The following is a 23,018-nucleotide window of genomic DNA, read 5'->3' as shown; positions in this document are numbered from 1 at the left end:
AATTTTATTGTTCACACGATTGTACTATTGAAAATAGTCAAGCCTTGTCAAAACGAAAAATTCGACCTCTGATTGGTCGTTATATGATTGCTTCCCAAGCACGGTAGACAGAATCATATACCTTGCATTTGAAAACATGCTATTTGGCCTATATAAGAGCCTGAAGCCGCTCATAATAGTTCTAGACAGCGACAACAGCAGTCGTCCTCCCTTAGCAGCAGCACTAACAGTGCAGTTGATACCAGCGATGGCGGAAAGCGGCCACAGCTGTGGCGTAGCAATGGATAGCGCACTGGTTGCAGCGGATTCCAGCAACGATAACAGCTGATGCAGAGACAGTGGATACCAATGGCAGCGTATAGCGGCCACAACTGTGGCATGGCTATGGATAGCGCACTAGTTGCAGCGGATCTCAGCATCGATAACGGCTGATGCAGTGAGGCACTTTAGTGAAATGCAGTCTCTGTGCGATAGTGGGCACTAGTAAATACATTCAATGAAAAGTTGACTCATTTTGACAACACGTGAGCCGTCTAGTTTTGAGTGTTAAATCAGCTTTTCACTGTTAATTTTATCACAAGGAATACTTTATTCGCACTGTCAGTTATAACGCAAAGATGTGATCGGCATCTTATCCGATACTAAAATGAACAACAAATTGTCCTTTTCAGGATGAAATAAAAACTTGATTGAAATGTTAATATTTTCTAATGAGTTAATTCACATTTTTAAATTTGTAAAAGTTATAAATTTTACTTCATCTCCGTGTCGCAAAACGTACTGAATTATTTTTTTCCTTCAGTCATGAGCACGACATCCGAAAAAATGTCATTTTAAAATTTAAAAATTGTCAAGCCTCAACCATGACAAGCAACTTACTATATTATTGAAAATGGTCAATCCTTGTTGAAGTGCAAAATTCGATTCATTTGATTAGTCGAAGTGTTCTGGCCACACTGGTTATGTTTCAGCCGCGTCGCTGCATGCTTGAACACCAAGAAATGTCAGTGGGTTAAGGCGTAGAAATGACAGAAGGAAAAGTGTTGGAGCATAGAAGCATAGAAAAATTGTAAACAAACAGATACTGTAAAAGCAGTAAGGTAAAAAGAGATTCTGGCGTGTTTTAAGATAGAATTTACGGGAAATTAGTAGAAAATTTAATAGTAAAAGTGAAGTTCGAAAAGATAGATCAGTTGGAAGTGAAAGATAATGTTGCAGTAAGCGAATAAAGATGCGAGAAGTGATACCGATACCTAATTGTATTTTCAATTACAGTCGGTGGTAATAATTCAGGCAGTTTAAGGTTGGGGAAATCGCATGCAAGGAAAAACTAGATTTGTAAGCTAAATTTATTTGTTACAATTCATCGATTAAATAAAACTAATTCTAGTTGAAGCTGTTTAAGGTGAATCGGGACGTGGTCGCGATCAACTCGAATTTTGCAATCTAATTTTTTCTTGATTTATGAAGACTACGTACCTGAAACTTTGATCAATTGTTTCAACAACTGTTGCATGCCTGAAGTAGCAATTTGAGTGCTGTTTATTTAGTGGAAGCCGAATTTTTTACGATCAAAATACAGAAGTAAAAAGAACTCTAACCTCAAAATTGTATAGGAAAAGGCCACAATCCCGTTTCACCTTAAAGTAAAACTGCTGTCGGAACTGTTTTTCTTGTCTTGGAAAAGAACGTGAAACCCAACAAACTTCAAAAATCTATTTCGGAGAACATAACCTGTGAGAATGCGCTCATCACTTTCCAAAGACGAGAGGTGTCTGTTTTGCCGGAAAACGGAGGATGAATCTGTCGATATCGACTGGGTCCAATGTCCGGAGTGCAGAAAATGGGCACATTTTTCTTGCGCAGGTGTGGATCAGGAGGTAGCCAATACGGATTGGTACTGTCCGCGATGCGATAGATCTGCTGATCAACCGTTGTAGGTACCGGAGGCAGGTAAGAAGCGTGCTAAGAAATCTGGCTCGAAGAGCGATGCAGGACCGAGCAAGGGGCTGGTTTCGTCATAGGTTCGACTGAGCAGCAGTCGGAAGAGGAACAGCGAATGAGGCAGGACTTTGCGAAGCAGATTGAGGTCCGGAAGATACAGCTCGCTAGAAAGAAGGCTTTGTACGAAGAACAAATGCAGCAAGAAGGGGAAATACGCGAACAGGAGCTTCAATTCCAACGAGAAATGGAAGAGCAGCAGTTAGAGCACGAGCAAAAAATGTTGGAATGCCAACTGGCTGCGGAACGAAATTTCGTTAGAAGGCGGGATACGATTCGGAAGCAGTTAGAATGTAGTATTCAGCGAGTCAACGCTTTGAAAAAGCAAGAGGACGCGGTTGGGAGAAAAAGGGATGGTGCTCTGGATGCAAAATCGAAGTCGAAGGTAAACGATTGGTTGCAAGAGCAGAGAAAATTTGGTGCGGGATCGGTAGCAAAAGACTATCGCGGTGCCATACCGAAAGGCGAATCACGACGAAGTGAAACGGAAACACAGCGATCGAATACACCCGGAATCGGAGGTGGCGAAATTGAGGACAGCGGAGATGCAGAGAGCATTGACAGTGACGTTTTCGAGGAGCCTAAAAACAGGGTTTACGACAGTGTGCGCAGTAAGGAAGTCGAAAATGGGCCGGGGCGCTGTGTTAACAGGATTTCGAGAGACCAGTTGGCTGCTCGAAAAGTGGTATCTCATAACCTGCCAAAGTTCAGGGGAGAACCGAAAGTGTGGCCGCTGTTTATAAGCAGTTTCGAGTACACGACGACAGCTTGCGGATTCTCGAATTTGGGAAATTTGAAGAGAATGCAGGATTGTTTGATGGGAGACGCGCTTGAAGCTTGAAGGAGTCGGCTAGTGATACCGGATTCTGTACCGGACGTGATCCAAGATCTATAGAACCTATTTGGGAAACCAGAAAAGAGCTCAAGACCCTGTTGGCGAAGGTAAGAAACGCACCGGCACCGAGAGCGGATCGCTTGGAAACATTCATCAACTTATGGGTTTACTGTAAATCAGCTGTGCGATCATCTCGAAGCTGCTCGCTTGATTGAACACCTTAACAACCCGATGCTGGTATCGGAGTTAGTCAATAAGCTGCCGCCAAGTTACAAGCTGGATTGGGTCCGGTATAAGTGGAACAAGGTAGACAATCCACTTCGTATGTTCACAAACTTTACGAACGAGATCGTGTCTGACGTGTCAGAGGTAACGGAGTTTGCTATGCTGTCGGTTAACGATCATGCGCGGTCTAGTAGAGGTATTCCAAAGATGAAGGAGTTTGTGCACATGCACGACTCAGAGGAGCGTAATGACGGTTATAAGAATGACATAGTCGGAAAGGTATGTTGGATCTGTAAACGGCCAGATCATTTGATCAAGTCATGCGAAAGGTTCAGACAAATGAATGTGGGGGAGCGGCTGAGGGAAATTGTGAGGCAGAAGCTATGTGGGCTATGCCTTAATAAACACGGTAATGGGCGATGCGTGTCGAAGATTCGGTGCACTTTTCGGAACTGTCAGCGCAACCATCATCCGCTGTTGCATCGGGTAGAAGAATCGGTTCAGTTGCAGAATGCGGAATGTAATGCGATGAAAAATGCGGATAATGCGGTGATCTTTCGGATGATGCAGATAACTCTTTACTACGGAAGTCGGCAGTTTGATACGTTGGCGTTTCTTGGCGAGGGCTCGTCAACTACGTTGGTGGATGATTCGATAGCCAAGTAGTTGAGAGCGGAGGGTATGCTAGAGCCCCTGATCGTCACTTGGACGGGTAATATCAACCGCTACGGGAACAGGTCCAGGAGGGTGGAATTAATGATATCCGCGAAAGGCTCGAAGGAGAAGTTCCCGTTGTTCAATACTAGGACGGTTACGGAAAAAAAAAACGTAAGACCAGTGTCCACGCATATCTTAATCTGCATTCAGTGGCACGAGCTGCACGACCTTATTCGGAAACAATATGAGATGGATGAGACAGCGGTTACACCGTTCACCGCGCCGGAACCGGTCGACGAGAAACGTGCTCGAGGAATTCTCAAAACGACAACGAGGAGTGTGGGCGATCGTTTCGAAACAGGGTTACTGTGGCGAAAAGATGAGCGATGGTTTCCTGACAGCTATCCGATGGCTGTGCGGAGAATGAGGGCACTCGAACGAAAGCTGAAGAAGGATCCAGCGTTGAAACCGAACGTCTGCCAGCAAATTGTGGACTACCAAAAGAAGGGCTACGCTCATAAAATAACTGCAGAAGAGATCGTAGAAACTCCTAGCTCGACGGTGTGGTACCTACCAATGAACGTGGTGATAAATCCGCGCAAACCTGGTAAAGTACGCCTGGTTTGGGATGCAGCTGCGTCAGTTGGAGGTGTTTCGCTGAACTCAGCGTTACTGAAGGGACCGGATATGCTGGTACCACTTCCCAAAGTCGTTTGCGGGTTCCGACAAGGTCCGGTGGCTTTCGGAGGGGACATCCAGGAGATGTATCACCAGTTAAAATCCGGAATGAAGATAAGCAAGCGCTGCGTTTCATGTTTGGCAGTGACTCAACTGGGGCACCGCAAGTATATGTGATGGACGTGGCAACCTTCGGTGCAACGTGTTCGCCATGTTCAGCGCAGTTCGTTAAAATCTAAACGCGAAACAGTTCGAAAAAGAGTTCCCAGAAGCGGCGTTAGCCATTATAGAGAAGCACTACGTGGATGACAACTACGACAGTGTAGATACCGTCGAGGAGGCAGTCGAACGGGCAAGGCAAGTGCAATATATTCACTCGAAGGGAGGATTTCACTTACGAAACTGGGTGTCGAATTCGGAGGAGTTTCTGCAGAGAATCGGCGAACGTAGTGCAGACACAGCAGTGCATTTCAGTCGAGACAAAGGCACGGAGTACGAGCGTGTTCTAGGGATCGTTTGGGAACCGGTAGACGATAGTTTTTGTTTCGCTACCGCTTCAAAGACGGATTTCCTCAGAATCCTCGATGGCGAGGAACATCCGACGAAGCGGGCGGTTCTCAGCTTTGTGATGGCTCAATTTGATCCCATGGGATTCCTCACACCGATTATCGTATGTGGAAAAATGTTGGTCCAGGATCTTTGGAGAAATGGCTGTGAATGGGATGCTAGGATCGAGAAAGTGTATCGTTCCAGAAATGGCTGCGCTGGATACAGATGATGCGAAACGTTGGGTCGTTCAAGCTGCCAAGGAGTTATTTTGGAGGGGCAAAGTCTAACGAAATAACGAATCTGCAGTTGCACGTATTCGCTGATGCTAGCGAGACAGCGTACGGGTGTGTAGCGTATTTCAGGGCGATCGTGCAAGGAGAAGTAAGGTGTGCGTTGGTCATGAGTCGATCTAAGGTGGCACCACTGAAGCAGATCTCGATCCCACGACTAGAGTTTTTGGCTGCTGTTTGGGAGCACGGTTGTCGCGGGCTGTGCTCGAGAACCACAACATCGTTATTGGGAAAATTGTCTACTGGATCGACGCGAGCGTAGTGCTATCGTGGATTCGATCCGATCAGCGAAGGTACAGACAGTTCGTGGGGTTCCGGATTGGTGAGATTCTTACTCTGACGAGGTTGACCAATTGGCGCTGAGTACCGACTAGAGTTAACGTTGCCGACCAGTTTACGAAGTAGGGCAAGGATCCGGATATGCATCCTAACAGTTCGTGGGTTCGCGGACCAGCATTTCTGTACCAAAGTGAGGAAGGGTGGCCAAAAAGAGAACTGCCGCTGGCAAACACGACAGAGGCACTGAGGATCCATCTATTGCTGCATGAGGTAAAAGGATCGGACATTCTCGTGGAACCTGGTCGCTTCTCTAAATGGACGGTGTTAGTACGAACTATGGCGTGCGTACTTCGTTTCGTGTCGAACTGTAGGAGAAATGTTGCCGGGTTGCCGATTGAAGTACTACGTGCAACAAACAAGCAGGCAAAGTTGCTGAAGTTAAGGAAAAGGGCATCGATAAGGCGACCGCTTCAGCAGAGCGAGTACCAGCAAGCGGAACTGTTTTTGTTGAAAATGGCGCAGGTGGAAAACTTTATCGATGAACTGACGGTACTGAAACGAAACAGGAATCGTCCGACTAATCAGTGGATAACCATCGAAAAGTCTAGTCCGTTGTACAAACTCACTCCGTTGCTCGATGAGAGTGGCTTGATCCGCATGGAGGGACGAGTTGAGCGAGCAGACTTTCTTCCGTTTGATCTACGTTTTCCAGCGATTCTGCCGAACAATCATAGAATTACGTGGTTTATTGTTCAACATTATCACGAGAGGAGTGGTCATGGATACCGCCAGGCGGTGAAAAACGAGCTGAGGCAATTGTACTACATTCCACACGTGGATGCGGTGGTTCAAAAGGTATCGTCTTCATGCGTTTGGTGCAAGGTACATCGTAGTCGGCCTCAAGTTCCGCGTATGGCTCCGCTACCGGTGCAGAGACTCACGCCAAACCTTCGTCCGTTCAGCTTCGTTGGAGTCGATTATTTGGGACCGTTTGATGTTACTGTTGGGCGCCGAACAGGGAAACGGTGGATCGCGCTGTTTACCTGTCTGGTAACACGCGCGGTGCATTTGGAAGTGGCACATGGGTTGACTACTCAGTCATGCCTAATGGCAGTATATCGGTTCGTGGGTCGTCGTGGTTGGACGTGCGAATTCTTTTCCGATAACGGAACCAATCTGCGAGGAGCTAGCAAAGAAGTGCTAGAAGTTGTTCGGAGAATAGGAGACGACTGCTCCGATCAAATTACAAACGCTCGGACAAAGTGGACGTTTAATCCGTCAGCAACACCCCATATGGGAGGCGTATGGGAGGGTTTTGTGCGTTCAGTCAAGGAGATGCTGTCGGCTCTTGACGACGGTAGGCGTGTAACGGATGAGATTCTGCAAACAACTATTGTCGAGGCGGAGGACATAATAAATTCTCGTCCGCTCACCTACGTTACACAGCAGAGAGAGAAAGCTGAAGCACTCACCCCGAACCACTTTTTGAGGGGTACCTCACTGAACCAGCCTTGCGCAGGTTCACCAGTTGTACCAGTTGTACCAGACCAGTGTTACCAGACAGGTAAACAGCGCGATCCACCGTTTCTCTGTTCGGCGCCCAACAGTAACATCAAACGGTCCCAAATAATCGACTCCAACGAAGCTGAACGGACGAAGGTTTGGCGTGAGTCTCTGCACCGGTAGCGGAGCCATACGCGGAACTTGAGGCCGACTACGATGTACCTTGCACCAAACGCATGAAGACGATACCTTTCGAACCACCGCATCCACACAGCAAAAGCACCTCGGGACGCGTTTCAGCGTTCACAGCAGTTAGCCAACGTGATGTGGGAGAGATGGATAAAGGAGTATGTCCCCTCGCTAAATCAGAGGACAAAATGGTTCGGCGAGACTAGACCGTTGAAATCTGGAGATTTGGTGTACGTCGTGGAAGGTAACAGCCGAAAGTGCTGGATTCGAGGAGTGGTGGAGGAACCCATCGTGTCAGGTGACGGACGGGTTCGACAGGCATGGGTGCGAACGAAAAGCGGAAGGTTCAAGCGAGCGACAGCGAAACTAGCAGTGATGGATATTCAAGAAGGTAACTCTGAGCCGGATAGCACTCCCGGGACAGGGTTACGGGCCGGTAAATGTTCTGGCCACACTGGTTATGTTACAGCCGCGTCGCTGCATGCTTGAATACCAAGAAATGTCAGTGGGTTAAGGCGTAGAAATGACAGAAGGAAAAGTGTTGGAGCATAGAAACATAGAAAAATTGTAAACAAACAGATACTGTAAAAGCAGTAAGGTAAAAAGAGATTCTGGCGTGGTTTAAGATAGAATTTACGGGAAATTAGTAGAAAATTTGATAGTAAAAGTGAAGTTCGGAAAGATAGATCAGTTGGAAGTGAAAGATAGTGTTGCAGTAAGCGAATAAAGATGCGAGAAGTGATACCGATACCTAATTGTATTTTTAATTACAGTCGGTGGTAATAATTCAGGCAGTTTAAGGTTGGGGAAATCGCATGCAAGGAAAAACAAGATTTGTAAGCTAAATTTATTTGTTACAATTCATCGATTAAATGAAACTAATTCTAGTTGAAGCTATTTAAAGTAAAACTGCTGTACGAAACTGTTTTTCTTGTCTTGGCAAAGAACGTGAAACCCAACACGAAGTTTATTTACTATGTTGGTGAACAACAAGGGTCACCCCAATACTTCATCCCAGGTTGGAGTCAACTATACAGTCCACTACATGCATAACCGAAAATAAGAGACAGGCTACTTTATCCGAAAGCAAGCGGCACACGGGAACTGAAGACGGTCACAGCAGCAAAATCGCACACCAACCATCATCATCATCATCATCATCATTAGCCTCTACCGAGCGCGCTGCTGATAAGTGGTGGTGAGCCCTTATCACTACCGTGAGAGCGAGATTGCTGATCTGCCAATCGAGGAGGATCGGTATCGGGATCAATCGGGAGGTGCAACGATCACTTCGGGAATAAAACATCGCCGCTTGGACTTCATTTCACCTTGGCCCACTTTCGGATCAGCAGCAGTCATCACTCCCATTTCGATCTTCAACAAGAGCGGCTCAGGAAGACCGCCAGGAATTTATAACTCGCCTTGGATTCATCCTTATATTAAATTAGCTGTTAGAAATATAATTATAAAATACACTTCCACCGTTTAATGAATAAAAATAGCGCGTTTAAGTAATTCGCGGAGTTAAACAAGGTGTTAGTTTTCCTTATTCATTGCAACCATCCAAAGAGGCGGATTGAGTTGCAAGACATTCGGCGTGGTCCACGGCTGGACACAATTGGTAAAATTGTTACGAGTGCGAGCGCAATCTCTGGTTAGGCCACTCACGCGGCAATAACGCAAGCTCAGCATCCCTATCTCGTGTTGGACTGGAGGTCCAATCCAACATATTGGTCCTTCGAGCCGGATCGAGGACTGACCCGGATCATCAAAGCTGGGCTTTCGCCTTTGCATTTTGGGGTGACTCCTTCATATACGGGACGACGCCATTTTGGGCTGTGAAGTTTATTGGTGTATTGGGGAACAAAGGTTGTTCCGCCATCGCATATTTTCTAACGCTTCTTATCCGCCATCGCTTAACTGAACATTTGCGCCAAGGGATTTTTCTCAGGTGAGTTGATCCACTACCATATGTCCAGCCGAAGCTTATCGTTTATGGAATACTAACACACGTTTTCGAACATCATTGCCTTGCACATCGAGTTACTTTACTGCACTACCGGCACTAATATTGGATAACGGTTGACGTTGGATGAAGCCCACCGCTAATTAGAAGGATTGGAAGGAGGTAGTCTGAAACCTATCATCAAGAATAGGAAGCGCAGAACAAGGTTCTTCAGGTTAGTGAACAATTGATGGTATATGTTCGCCGAAGCTAGGCTCGGATACTTCACAATTATAATAATATATCCTCTTCGACGGTGCGTTGTGCTTTATACTACTCTTCTCTATATGCGGTTCTATGACGCTACTTACGGAGACAGTTTTCAATGTACGATACATTTGCTACTCGAAGTTACTTTGTGATCTGGTGTGCTGTTAGTTTCTCCAGGTGAGATTCAACAGTATATGGACAGCCGTGGCCTGGGCTTTTATTGATACTACATGCTTGCTTTCCCGCCTCGATTTCCCGTTTCTATCGGAACAAACCCACCGCATCGCCACTTATTTCGCTATTGGTCACAAGTTTACATTCGCTTGGAGTGCAACAATATATCCCGTCAGGTAAAATATAGAATAGTATATGCCTGGCGAGGCTAGGATCGTTCGCAGAATATTACACCACCTATTTTTTCCGCTTATAACAATCGGTTACCATGCCAGCCGCCGCTGGATCCGCTACAAAAAAGGCACCGTCCCTAAAAGGCTGGATGACGAAATTGAAGGAAATTCAATCATCCTTCAATGATATTTGGGAATTTGTGGAACAATTCCTGGATCGAGGAATTGTGGGAGAAATTTGGGGAGACACTTGTCGAGTTTAAATCACACGACGATTTTCCACCCGAGAGTGGAGACGCCTACGACAAAGAGAGAAGAGAGTTCAGTAACCGTAATTATCGTGCAAAGCCGTTCCTGTTGGAGCGAATTAAGGAACACCAAGCTCCTCCACTGTTGGAACAATCCACCCATGCAGGTGATACTACAACGCAAGGTTCGCTCGACCACGTTCGTCTCCCGCAAATCAAGCTGCAGTCGTTTGACGGGAACATTGATGAATGGCTAAGCTTTCGAGATCTGTTCACGTCTCTTATGCATTGTAAGGTGGATCTGCCAGAGGTTGAAAAATTCCACTACCTTAAGGGTTGCCTGCAAGGGGAACCGAAGAGTCTAGTTGACCCATTGCAAATTACTAGATCAAACTACTTGATCGCTTGGGATATGCTGCTAAAAAGGTACGACAACAGCAAACAATTGAAAAGCGACAGGTCCAATCGCTGTTTCAGTTGCCAACAGTTTCTAAGGAATGCCCCAACCAACTTCATGCTTTATTAGAAGGTTTCAAAAGGATAGTACAAACACTTGACCAGATAGTGCAAGGACCTACTTCTAACTAATCTTCTCACAACGCGATTAGACCCGATAACTCGCCGGGGATGGGAAGAGATTTCTGATACACAGAAAACGGATACGGTGAAAGAATTGTTGGAGTTTCTGCACCGTCGGACTCAAGTACTGGAATGTTTGCCTTCGAGAATGGTGGACACTAAGGGAGGTAACCAACTGCCACCCCAAAGGCAGAGGCCAGTGGTGGTTAAAACTAGTTACAGCATAGTGCAATCGTCCGGTATACGATGCACGGTGTGCTCGGCAAATCATTTACTATTCCAATGCGAGACATTTCAGCGGATGTCGGTGACAGAGCGTGATGCCCTCGTTCGCACTCACCCACTTTGTCGCAATTGCTTTAGACTCGGTCATCAAGCAAAAGATTGCCAATCTAAGTACTCTTGTCGCTATGCAAGAGTCGTCATCATACAATGGTATGCTTTAAACGGGAAAAGGAGAACACCTCCAAAAATCGAAGTACTACTACTACCACTGCTACTCCAAGTGCAACTACGGGAAAACAACCATCCACGCCATCTAATTCGTCCCAAATAGTCAATATGGTGGCTACCAGCACATCAGTGTCAAATTCTGCAACGTATATCAAATCAACGGTTCTTCTGGCAGTGCTTCTTGTTGAGGACGATCATGGCAACCAAGTACCAGCACGCGCACTTCTCGATTCAGGCTCTGAGAGTAACTTCATCTCGGAGAAGTTAAGTCAACGGTTGAAGGTAGACCGTAAAAAGGTGGATATTTCTGTTCTGGGTATTGGACAAGCAGCTACAAGGGTTAAACAACGGATTCAGGCAACAATTCGTTCAAGAATATCGGATTTTACACGGGAAATGGGCTTTCTCGTGTTACCTAAGGTTACGGTACATTTGCCAACGGCAACGGTAAATGTGAAGGGATGGAGTATTCCAGAGGGTATCTAACTCGCCGATCCCTCGTTCTGTGTGTCTATGGGAATACACTTAGTACTAGGCATTGAGGCGTTTTTCGACTTCTTCGTATCTGGTCGAAAAATCACATTGGGAGAGCAGATGCCGTCATTGAATGAATCCGTATTTGGATGGGTGGTTTCTGGCGGGCTGTCATCGATCGAGCAGGCGCCACATGTCAGCTGTCACGTGACTACGAAGGGACTGGATGAATTGGTTGCAAAATTTTGGGCTTGTGAGGAAATTGAGCTCAAAAGATCATATTCAAAGGAAGAAGAACGATGTGAGGAAATATTTCAACAGACAGTACAGCGTGGCACTGACGGACGATATACGGTTGCGTTGCCAATGGTTGAGGATGCCTTAACTCGTCTGGGTGAATCAAAAAATATCGCATTACGACGTCTCCAAGGAACGGAGCGGAGGTTGGCAAGGAATTCTGATTTGAAGCAACAATATTTGGCATTCATGAGCGAATATATAGGCATATGCGGTTGATTAAGGAAACCCAACGAGCAGCAGCAGAGCGATGCTACTTACCACATCATCCCGTGGTGGAGGAGGCCAGTACGACCACTAAGGTCCGCGTCGTTTTTGATGCTTCATGCAAGACCTCCACGAATATTTCGTTAAACGAGGTGCTGTTGGTGGGACCGGTAATTCAGGAGGAGTTACGTTCGATTATATTGCGTTGCAGAACGAAGCAAATCATGCTGGTCGCCGACGTTGAGAAAATGTTTCGGCAAATCTTCATTAGGCCAGATGATAGACCACTGCAGTGTATTCTTTGGCGGTCGTCGCCCACGGATGAAGTAGCAACGTATGAACTTAATACGGTGACATACGGAACTAAGCCTGCCCCGTTTCTTGCGACACGATCATTAAACCAACTGGCGGGAGATGAAGGAGCACAATTCCCTCTAGCAGCGAGGGCGGTTATGGAAGACACCTATATGGATGACGTTATCACGGGGTCAAACGACCAGGAGGAGGCACATCAATTGAGGCTGGAATTGGATGCAATGATGAACAGTGGTGGATTTCGTCTTCGTAAGTGGGCATCGAACTGCACTGAAGTGTTACGTGAAATTGCGACGGAGAACCTAGCGATAAGCGATGTGAGTGGTATAAATCTAGACCCAGACCCTTCTGTGAAGACACTAGGATTGACCTGGATGCCAAGAACGGACGTTTTCAGATTCCAGTTTAATATCCCGCCACTGGAAAGATATGAAGAGCTTTCTAAACGCCAAATCCTTTCGATAATAGCTACGCTTTTCGATCCATTGGGGCTCATCGGAGCTGTTCTTACATCAGCCAAAATATTCATGCAACTATTGTGGACATTGCAAACAAAGGATGGGAGCAGATTAGACTGGGACGAACCGCTTCCTTTGACGGTGGGTGAGAGTTGGCGGAAATTCTATTCAAGGTTACCTTTGCTTTACGAAATTCGCATCAATCGTTGCGTCATTCTCCCAGGAGCGGTGACAGTAGAACTTCAATGCTTTAGTGATGCTTCAGAAAAGGCGTATGGGGGATGTGTCTACATCCGAAGCATGAATTCAACAAGGAACGTAGCTGTACAACTGTTAACCTCAAAATCCAAGGTTGCTCCATTAAGGTGTCAAACAATACCGAGGAGCGGAGCTGGTAGCAAAATTATATGGCAAAATCCAATAATCGTTAAAGCTCAATTTACCCACCTACTTTTGGACCGATTCTACGTGTGTACTGCGCTGGATTCAAGCAGTCCCTGCTACATGGAATACCTACATCGCTAACAGAGTGTCCAAAATGCAAGGTCTAACGGAACCAAATACTTGGAGGCGCGTTCCGGGAGTCCAAAATCCAGCAGACCTTATTTCAAGAGGCATCAGCGCAGAAAACATATTGCACAATGATTTCTGGTGGCACTGGCCGTCATGGTTGGCTGAGAGTCAAAAGTTTTAGCCTAAGACTCTCATAAATGAAGTTGACGAAGAAGCAGAGGAGGAGAAACGTCGGGCAGTAATACCAGCCACAGTATCTTCGACAGCAGAATTTACAGACTGGTATATTGGTAAATTTTCTTCCATTCCAAAGTTACTGAGACATACGGTAATTTGGCTACGCGCCAGAGAAATGTTTCGATCGAGAGGGAAAAGGTACCCATCAGGATTCCTCACAACGGAAGAGTTACGAGAAGCAGAACGAACACTTATCGAACGAGTTCAAAGAGAGTGTTTTCAGATGGAATGGGAAGCACTTTCTAAGGGGGAAGCAGTTTCTCAGCGATCATCGTTGCGTTGGCTTAATCCCAAAATTTCTCAAGATGGGCTTATTAGAGTTGGCGGCCGTCTTCAGCACGCTCAGGAACCTTTCGATACAAAACATCCTATAGTGCTACCTGCACGTCATCTAACGAAGTTAATATTTTTATATTATCATGGCCGAATGCTCCATGCAGGATCCCAGTTACTTTTGAGCATAGTAAAACTGCGCTATTGGCCACTAAGAGGAAGGGATGCAGCGAGACATGAGGTGTTGTATGCTGCTTACGAGCGAGACTAACAACACCGCATAATCCTGATGTTGTTGTTTTTTTAGAAAACTCTGAAAATCGAATCGAATTCTACCTTTGAGATTGATTTCAGTTCGTTGGTATAACAAAAAAATCTGTTAAATCTGTATTTTTGGCAATATTCTGTAATTCTGTAATACAGATTCTGTATTGCTTTTTCAGTTCAAAAATCTGTAAAATACAGAAAAATCTGTATATGTGGTATCCCTGATCTTGAGCCATATTGTCAAAATATAAAGTAATAAATCTGGATTGAGATTGAAGGTCGACCAACCTCTCGAAATTTTCAATTACTAATGGGTTCATAATCGTGCATCGAATTAGCAACCGGTAAGAGAGATTCCGAAAACGATGTTTCAACGGATTAGCAAGGCTCATCGTATGGGTCGACTGCATGCAACCCAAGGCAATAGGCAAACAACGATATTGTGTTCGTTCCAGTTTGATCAAATGAGTGTTTCTGCGGAGCGGAAGCAGAAACACCTGTACTCAATTACAGACAATATCGTTGTTTGGGACAGCCTTAGAAGGGCTCCTGGGTGGGCTCCCCACCAGGTTCTGGTAATCGTACGAAGAAAATTAATCCTCTGTTGGCGTTTTTGTTTCAGATACCTAATATGACAAGCCCAGGTGCATTTAGAGTCGAACCAGACCCCGAGATATTTGGCGACTAAAACCTGAGTGATCGTTTTACCCGTTAGTAGGAGCTGCAGCTGAACTGGGTTATGCTTTCTAGAAAAAACGACCAGCTCAGTTTTCTCCGGAGAGAACTCGATACCCAGCTTAAGAGTATTGAGTATCTGAAAGTAAACCGTTTGTTTCGACCCATTTGTCTAACCGTAAGAGGATCATTTCCGGAGGCAAGAGAGGCAGGTTTTCCGGGTTTTCGAATAGCAATGACATTTACCTCCCTCCAGTCTTGCGGAACAATGTTTAGCTCAAGAAACTTGTTGAACAAGTTCAACAAGCGGCTTTTTGCAGGGTCGGGTAGATTCTTCAGCAGGTTGAATTTGATTCTATCCAACCCTGGAGCTTTATTGTTGCACGAAAGGAAGGCCATTGAAAATTCCAACATCGAGAATGGAGGTTCTCCCTTGGGTAGTAGAAACGCGTCGCGAACAGTTTTCTGTTCCGGTACGGAGTTCGGACAGACCTTTTTGGCAAAGTCGAATATCCAGCGGGCTGAATACTCCTCGCTTTCATTAGAAACGTTACGATTCCGCATGCGTCTGGCCGTGTCCCAAAGAGTGCTCATCGCTGTTGTCCTCGACAACGCGTTTACAAACCGACTCCAGTATCCGCGTTTTTTCGCTTTAATCAAACTCGTCATCTGCTTATCCGGTACATCGTACTTTCGGAGCAGATCAAGAGTACCGTGTTTTCGGAAGGCCAAATACACCGAGGACCTTTGCGCGTACAGGTCAGAGCACTCTTTGTCCCACCTCGAGTCGCGGCATCGATTATCAAGCCAGAAAGGAACGCATATTCTTCCTCCGGAGGAAGTTCCTCTTGAGACTCGATGGTATGCGCTATGATGGTCTCATAACGCTTCCAATCAATATTACGTGTGAGGTCGTATGAAATATTGATCGGATCTGAGGGGGTAGAACCATTAGCAATTGAGATAACGATTGGTAGATGATCACTACCGTGGGGATCATTGATTACTTTCCACTAGGGTTTGCAATATTCCCGAGAATAGATTTCCCGGGAAACGGGAATGAAAAATCTCATCTCCCGGGAACCGGGAAAGGAAAAAATCCTCAGCAAAAATGAGATTTCAAATGAAGTTTATTAATAAAATGTTTCAAACAATCGTTTACAATTTAATTATCAATTGAAGAACAAAATTTATTCAAGTTCACTCTAGAAATTCATAAAAAATCGTCTATCAATCGCCTCAGTTCCGCTGACAATTTTTCGTTAGGCCCAAATAATGTAGTTCCCTTCTGAAAACTTTGCTTAAGATCGCTGAATCACCGCTGGTGTCTGATTTCTAAAATACTTCTAAATCACCGATTCCAGCTCTTGCTACATTTCATTAGAAACTGAAGAGTCCAATACTTTTAGTTTGTTGAAGATAAAGCCGAGTGTTTGGCAACCAGATTTTAAAGCATTTGAATGCCTTCGTAGTTAATGTGAAATCGCGGCCACGACCCAAATTACACAGACTCAATTTTTTTTTATCAATTTACAGGTTTCAATATTTTTTGTCAATGAACAAAGATAAAATCAAGCAACTATCCGCTTAGTAGTGAACTCACTAGCAAAAAAAAGACATGAGACGAAGAAAATATTTCTTAATTCATCGTTTACTGAATAAGACAGCATATATTTTTGACAAATAAATTAAGCAAATAATTTGATAATTCACGGCAAGCAAATATTGATCGTCGTTTCAAGCACATATTTGCTTCGTATGATGCACACTATGGAGCTGCTCTACACTTCTACGACGTAAGTTTCGTGTTTTGATACGATATTTAGTTTCATTGCACTATTGTATGGAATATTTTCCGAGGAGCTCGGGAATCCCGGGATCCCCATCAATATTCCTATTCCCGGGATCCGGGAATCCCGGGAAAAGGCAATTCCCGGGAAATCGTTCCCGGGATTGCAAACCCTAAACGTAGATCAACGCAAATCTGAAATCCCAGTGAATGAAGTAATCAATCGGATATGAAACCCAACAGTAGATGTCCCGAATTAAGCTTTTGTGCTGAAAAAAATCAGTATTGCAAAGAACTGCTAAAAAAAATCGCGTCTCGGTTTAAAAAAATTTCCCCGAATATTTTTCGGTTTTCCCTGATATTCCCTGATCAAAAAATGAATTCTCTGAAATTCCCTGATTTTCCAGGTTTTCAACACCCTGTAATGTAACTTTTATTATTTTATTAGTTTTGGGGTGTATTATGTTTCGAATAAATGTTTTATATTGACATTTTTTTCAATGTTTTGTGACTGATTATTTTTGTTTTGGAAAATTGTCTCAAAGGAGCATAAGACAGGTATATGTATCCTGCTAGTTGAAGGGAAATAAGTTTTTGCTCACCTTTGAGTAACCATCAAGAATTTTGCATCAGTAAAAACAAAAATGTCCGTGCTTCGATATAACGTAACGAAAAAAAAAGTTGCCTTATAACGAGGTATGACTGTATAGGGGTTTTAGGGGCCTGGAAAGGTGACTAAGATATTTCGAGACCCCTCCCTATTCTGGTAGGGAGGGGTTCCATACAAATGAAAGACCAATTTCTGCACATCTCGAAAAGTAATCAAGCAAATAGAACCAAATTTGTCATGTGGATGTTTTTCTGGGTGACAAATATGTTTATGGGGGTTCGTCACCCCTCTTTCTTCCGAAAGGGATGGGTCTCATACAAATAAAACACAAATTTCTGCATATCTCGAAAACAAATCAAGTGAATGAAACCAAATTTGGCATGAGGTAGTTTTTGGGAGCAAGAAATATTTTTTATGGCTTAACACCCCTCCCTATTCTGGAGAAGAAGGCTCTCATACAAAACAAACACAAATTTCTGCACAACACTAAAATTAGTCAAGTAAATGGAATCAAGTTTGACATGTGGAGGTTTTCGGAGTGAGAAATGTTTCTATGATGGTTTGACACTTCTCCATACTCTGAAAGGAGGGGGTCTCCTATACATTCCCTGATTTTCCAGTTTTTTCCAGGATTTCGCCACCCTGTGAACATATTCCTATTTCAGTACACTAAAGTCGCTTTTTACGCGTGGGATACGTGTCGCGTAAAAGGAAACCGCGTAAATTCCGGAATCCGCGTAAAAAACGCGTAAATTCCGGAATTCGCGTAGGAATAGCTGCGTAAAAAGCGATCTTAGTGTATATGGTATCTTGGAATATTTGGTACAAGAAAAATCATACTGGGCACGTCTTCCCTTCCATCTCGAAGGGAGTGGAACGTTTTACTCAAATGTGTTCAAAAACACATTTTTTTAATATTTGTTGTGTGTCATTCTATGCTACTTTACGAATCGATCCTGATCGACCATTTCCAATCTCGCTAAAACTTTTCAGAGTTGTTCCTTTTTAATAAAGAGGTCATTTTATCATACCAGTTCTTCATTCAGACTCGCGACAGCTGTTTCAAAAGGGCCTATCTATTGTAAAACAACTTCGATTTTTTTTTTTTCAAAAAGACTGGTTGATCAGCATTAATTTTCAAAGTAGCGTGGACTGACTCAGGCGCAAGTTTATAGTGTCTCTGCTCAAACTCTCAACTACGGGTCCTTCAAATTTGGATTAACTTGATATAAACACGTACTGTTTAGATTGTTGATTGTTGTTGTTTTTCCCTTCACCATTTTGACAGATAGTAGTACATATTCTCATCTACAACATGTATAAATAGAATTTTTTAAAAAGTACTTTTTGAGATAATTATTGTTTAGTGAAAATTTGGAAAATTTGGCACAGAAAAAAAAATTCTACAGTGTAAATATATATTTTCTCCACAATTTTATTACCTTCAACTTTATTGAAGACATCATTTCAATCAAACAAGCGGTTTTTCTGATATATAATTTTTTATTATATTTTTATTATCAATTTTTATCCATCAGTCAACATTTTGGATATGCTTTGAAATAGCAGTCTCCATTTTTAGCTTAACTTCAAATGCCTTTAACCCCCTCAAGTCTCGTTTTAAAGTAAAATTTACGTTTTTCACAACGTTTGTCAAAAATACAACCAGTTTTTAAATCAAGTTCAAAGCATATTACCGATGGTCCAAAAAATATGTACTTCAAAACTCATGTATACCGTGCAATCTTGTGATACAGTTCGGAAAGATCGAATAGTCAGCAGCTTATAGGAAATTTACTATACTTTTCGAATTTTTGGGTCTTAGTAGTGAACTTACTAGCAAAAAAAGACATGAGATAAAGAAAATATTTCTTAATTTATCGTTTACTGAATAATACAGCATATATTTTTGACAAATAAATTAAGTAAATAATTTGATATTACACGGCAAGCAAATATTGATCGTCGTTTCAAGCAAATATTTGCTTCGTATAATGCACACTATGGAGCTGCTCTACACTTCTACGACGTAAGTTTCGTGTTTTGATACGATATTTAGTTTTATTGCAATATTGTATGGAAAATTTTCCGAGGCGCTCGGGAATCCTGGGATCCTGGGAATCAATATTCCTATTCCCGGGATCCGGGAATCCCGGGAAAAGGCAATTCCCGGGAAATCGTTCCCGGGATTGCAAACCCTACTTTCCACCGGCAATCTAACGCTAGTGAGGTCGAGCAGAGGGATAGGTCAAGCACGTTTTCACGTGCTGGAGGATTAGGTACGCGTGTCGCTTCCCGAGTATATAAAAGCGTCATGTTGAAGTCGTCGATCAAGTTCCAAATCACAGAAGATCGGTTGTCGTCGTATAGCGACCCCCATTGCGAACAGTGAGAGTTGAAATCTCCCAAAATCAAAAAAGGTGCGGGAAGCATTTCTGCTATGTCAGAAAGTTACCTCTGTTCAATCCGCACAGATAGAGGAATATATATTGAAGCAAGGCAAATGTCTTTTCCATTCATATTCGTTTGAATGGCAACGACTTCAATATTCGAGAGCGAGGGGAGGTCGATTCTGAAAAAGGAATAGCACTTTTTGATCCCTAAAAGTACCCCTCCACCGTGTGAGGTTCGGTCTCGACGAATTATGTTAAAATCGTGGAAATTGGGTTGGTCATTTGAATTAAGAAAAATCTCACCATGGCCTTTGGGGTTCACCCAAAGACGACTGCAGAGGGAAAACGATTGAGGAAATAATACAGGAAGAAGAAATAATACTACTCAGCGACTTCATACTTTTGGCAAATTCTAGCCGAATGCGAAATGTAACCACAAGCGTTGATCTCACCCTTTACTAAGCAGAAATAGCCAACAAAATCAACTGGGATGTTCACAAGGACCATCACGGCAGCGATCACTTTCCAATTATAATCGGTATCACCATGTCTTCCAAAAGATCACGGCCTGCTAACTGGAAAATAAACGGAGCAAATTGGAACACATTTGAAGAAAAGCTCGAAGAAACAATCAAATCCAACCAACCATACTCAATAGAAGAACTAACGGAAGCCATTGAAAACGCAGCTTCCTCTGCAATCGTGGAACAAAACATAGCGGACGCAATCGAATTGAGACGCAAAACACTCTGGACAAAAAAAAAGAAATGTAACCCCGACGACCCCCTCTTCCCGACTATACTTGCAGAATCCAAACGGCCAAAAACAATCCCAGAAAAATCTTCGAAGAAGAAAAACGATTGTCATAGAAACGACATGCATCCTCGATTAACAAAGACACACCAACGAAAGAAATCTGGAAACGCATCCGCGCATTATCCAAAAAAGGCTCATCATCCGAGAGAACCTGGGCAATTGAAGCAGACAACGGCTTTATTAGTTAGCAGAACATTTTTACAAAGACTCTTCGAATGAAGCGTACCCTCATCAATTCCTACTAAAGAAACAGGAAGAGGAGAAATTTCCGATGAAATTCAAAAAACAACGAAACTCTAAGATGGACAAAGATTTTTCCATGACCAAATTGCTATTTCATCTAGACAGCCTCACAGAAACATCACCTGGTCCGGATGAAATTCATAATTCGATGCTCAAGCACTTCCCCTTCTACATCAAGCGTAAACTATTAGAAGCCTACAACAACATTTGGAAAAACAGCCCGTTTCCGGTAAGCTGGCTAAAATCCATACTGGTTCCAATTCTCCCAACACTCCAGCAAAATCTGCTTAGCTGCATACTAAAACTATTAGAACGAATGGTGAACAGACGATTTATGAAATATCTTGTAAATAATAAAACGGACGACAAGCAATACACAGCAGGCAGAGATCATTTTTCTTGACCTACAAAAGGCATACGACAGGGCATGGCTAAGATAGATCATGAAGAGGCTCGCTAAGGCAGAAGTAACAGAACGCATGGCCAACTTCTGCAATTCGTTCCTGGAGCGACGGGAAATCAAAGTTCAGTACGAGGGCCATCTGTCGTCTTCTAAAATTAAAGAAAACGGTGTCCCACAAGGTTCAGTGCTAGCAGTCACATTTTTCCTGTTAGCAGTTAGCTTCTTACCAAAAAATTCCTTCATACAAATATATGTAGACGACATTACTATTGCAGTTGCTACTAGATCAGCCATGTGAACTCGTTCAAAAGTACAATAGATCCTGAATGGTATTGGAAAATAGTGCACTGAAACAGGGTTCAAAGCTTCAGCACCCAAATCAGCCATAATTCATATGGGCAGACGAAAAAACTTATGCAGACAAGCATCTCTAATGCTTGGCTCGGAAGAAATCAATCTCACCAATCATCAAAAACTTTGAGGTGTCTGGGTCGACCAGAATCTAAACTACAACTACCATATAAAAATCACAAAAGAAGAAATAAAACGTCGACTTGGTATCATGAAGTGCCTAAGCAAAAGTAAGTTCGGAGCTCCAACCTACGGGTGCGCAGACAAACAAAAGGTCACGAAATTAAGCCCGATATATCACCAGGGAATCCGTCACGCAACAGGAGCTTTCCACTCCAGTCCAATAGAAAGCATACTGTCAGAACGCGGGCTACTCGCATTGGATCTGATGATTGTCAAAACCGCAATAAACTATCCTAAACTTCGTCTCTTCAGAAACGCTAAAAACATTCAAGATGAACTGCAAATTCCAGCGCGGTTCGATTCTCCCGTTCTCACTATCCCGAACTTGCTCGCAGCCTGAATATTTGGAGATTTTTTTTCCTGTATGGACTTCCTTTACTGCGACCAGAATCATTGATCTATTGTGAGATATGCCCGGGTGTCTGCTGTATTCCGCACTTCTATTATAAGCAATCAGTGCTGATAAAAGTCATTTTCCCCAGCAAAATTCTTCGAAAATTACAGCCAATCATTTTCAATTTTAACTTCCAATGACCGCAGCTCTCTTTCAGATACACTAGATTTTCATCCTAGTAACGTGCTGTTATACTCAGATGAAATAGATCGCGCACAGCGTTCACGGTTACGGAATAAAATTTGACGACAAATCCAACCAAATGATCTTCACTTCAAAACGAAAAAGAAAAACAAACAGTCCACTCAATCAAAATGAACCTCACCGAAACACTTTTTCACTGACACTGACCGCGCCGCGATGCCTTGACAATCTTCGTTAACTGATAAACTGATTTTGTTGTCTTGCTTCCATCGCATGAAATATAATGAGGTGTTTTGACAGTTCACTTCCATGCAAAAAGCGGGAAGGGAGAACTCTGAAAGGATTGTAAAAAAATAACGTCTATGGATGCTTTTTTTCACTTTCACTCAAGAGTGTCAACAAATATCAACCCTGTAGCAATACCGCTATTGAGATGTGGCATGCTTATTATTATTTTTTTTCAGTGCTTGTGTGTAATGAGGGTGGCTTTTACACGCTCACTGTTCTCTAGGGTGCCAATCATCGTATGGAAAAAAGTGACCAGAAAATTTCAAAAAGAAACCCTATACAAAATGTTCACCTGCTCGAAAAAACACCCTGTACAAAATTTCAGCTCAATCGGACTTAAAATGGGGTGGCGCAAAGCGATTGAAGTTCGGCCTTTTTGAAAACCGAAAAATCACCCAAGAGGGGGTGGGTGATATTTCGGTTTTCGAATTTTTTTGTTTGATGCCAAATGACTTAAAAGCGCATGAAACGTCGAGAATTGGTGTCATCTGAAAAAATCGACTCTCTGAGACTCGTTTTTTCAATTGTGGAAGGCGGAGTTCAAAGCATTTAATTAAATTGATCGCTAGTCTCTCGAAATAGCATGTATAATTATATACACTATATCTAGCATCGAATACATTATGTTTGATTAGGGTGG

General features: G+C 43.4%; 3 protein-coding genes across 3 annotated transcripts in view; all 3 read left to right on the top strand.

Moving 5' to 3' along the window:
- The window catches only part of LOC129725987 (serine/threonine-protein kinase Warts), a 487,129-nt gene that overhangs the window by 57,550 nt on the left and 406,561 nt on the right, over positions 1-23,018 (top strand). The gene's annotated exons all lie outside the window — the stretch shown is intronic.
- Positions 5,656-7,695, top strand: LOC129717105 (uncharacterized). Its single transcript, XM_055666950.1, has 2 exons — positions 5,656-7,180; positions 7,292-7,695. The coding sequence occupies exons 1-2, from the start codon at positions 5,656-5,658 to the stop codon at positions 7,693-7,695; spliced, it is 1,929 nt and encodes a 642-aa protein (XP_055522925.1).
- LOC129717104 (uncharacterized) lies at positions 9,952-10,542 on the top strand. The gene has a single exon (XM_055666949.1). It carries the CDS (start codon positions 9,952-9,954, stop codon positions 10,540-10,542), a length of 591 nt encoding a protein of 196 aa, XP_055522924.1.

Source organism: Wyeomyia smithii, chromosome 1, assembly GCF_029784165.1.
Source record: "Wyeomyia smithii strain HCP4-BCI-WySm-NY-G18 chromosome 1, ASM2978416v1, whole genome shotgun sequence".
NCBI classification, from domain to species: Eukaryota; Metazoa; Arthropoda; class Insecta; order Diptera; family Culicidae; genus Wyeomyia; species Wyeomyia smithii.
The sequence above is the reverse complement of the archived record's forward strand: the minus strand, read 5'-3'. Positions and strand labels throughout refer to the sequence as shown.

Bases quoted from the DNA above. Each gene is read 5' to 3' on its own strand.
- LOC129717105 (XM_055666950.1), top strand. From the start codon at position 5,656: ATGCATCCTAACAGTTCGTGGGTTCGCGGACCAGCATTTCTGTACCAA. The intron at 7,181-7,291 runs GTGAGTCTCTGC...GCATCCACACAG, and splicing joins TGAACGGACGAAGGTTTGGC to CAAAAGCACCTCGGGACGCG.
- LOC129717104 (XM_055666949.1), top strand. From the start codon at position 9,952: ATGATATTTGGGAATTTGTGGAACAATTCCTGGATCGAGGAATTGTGG.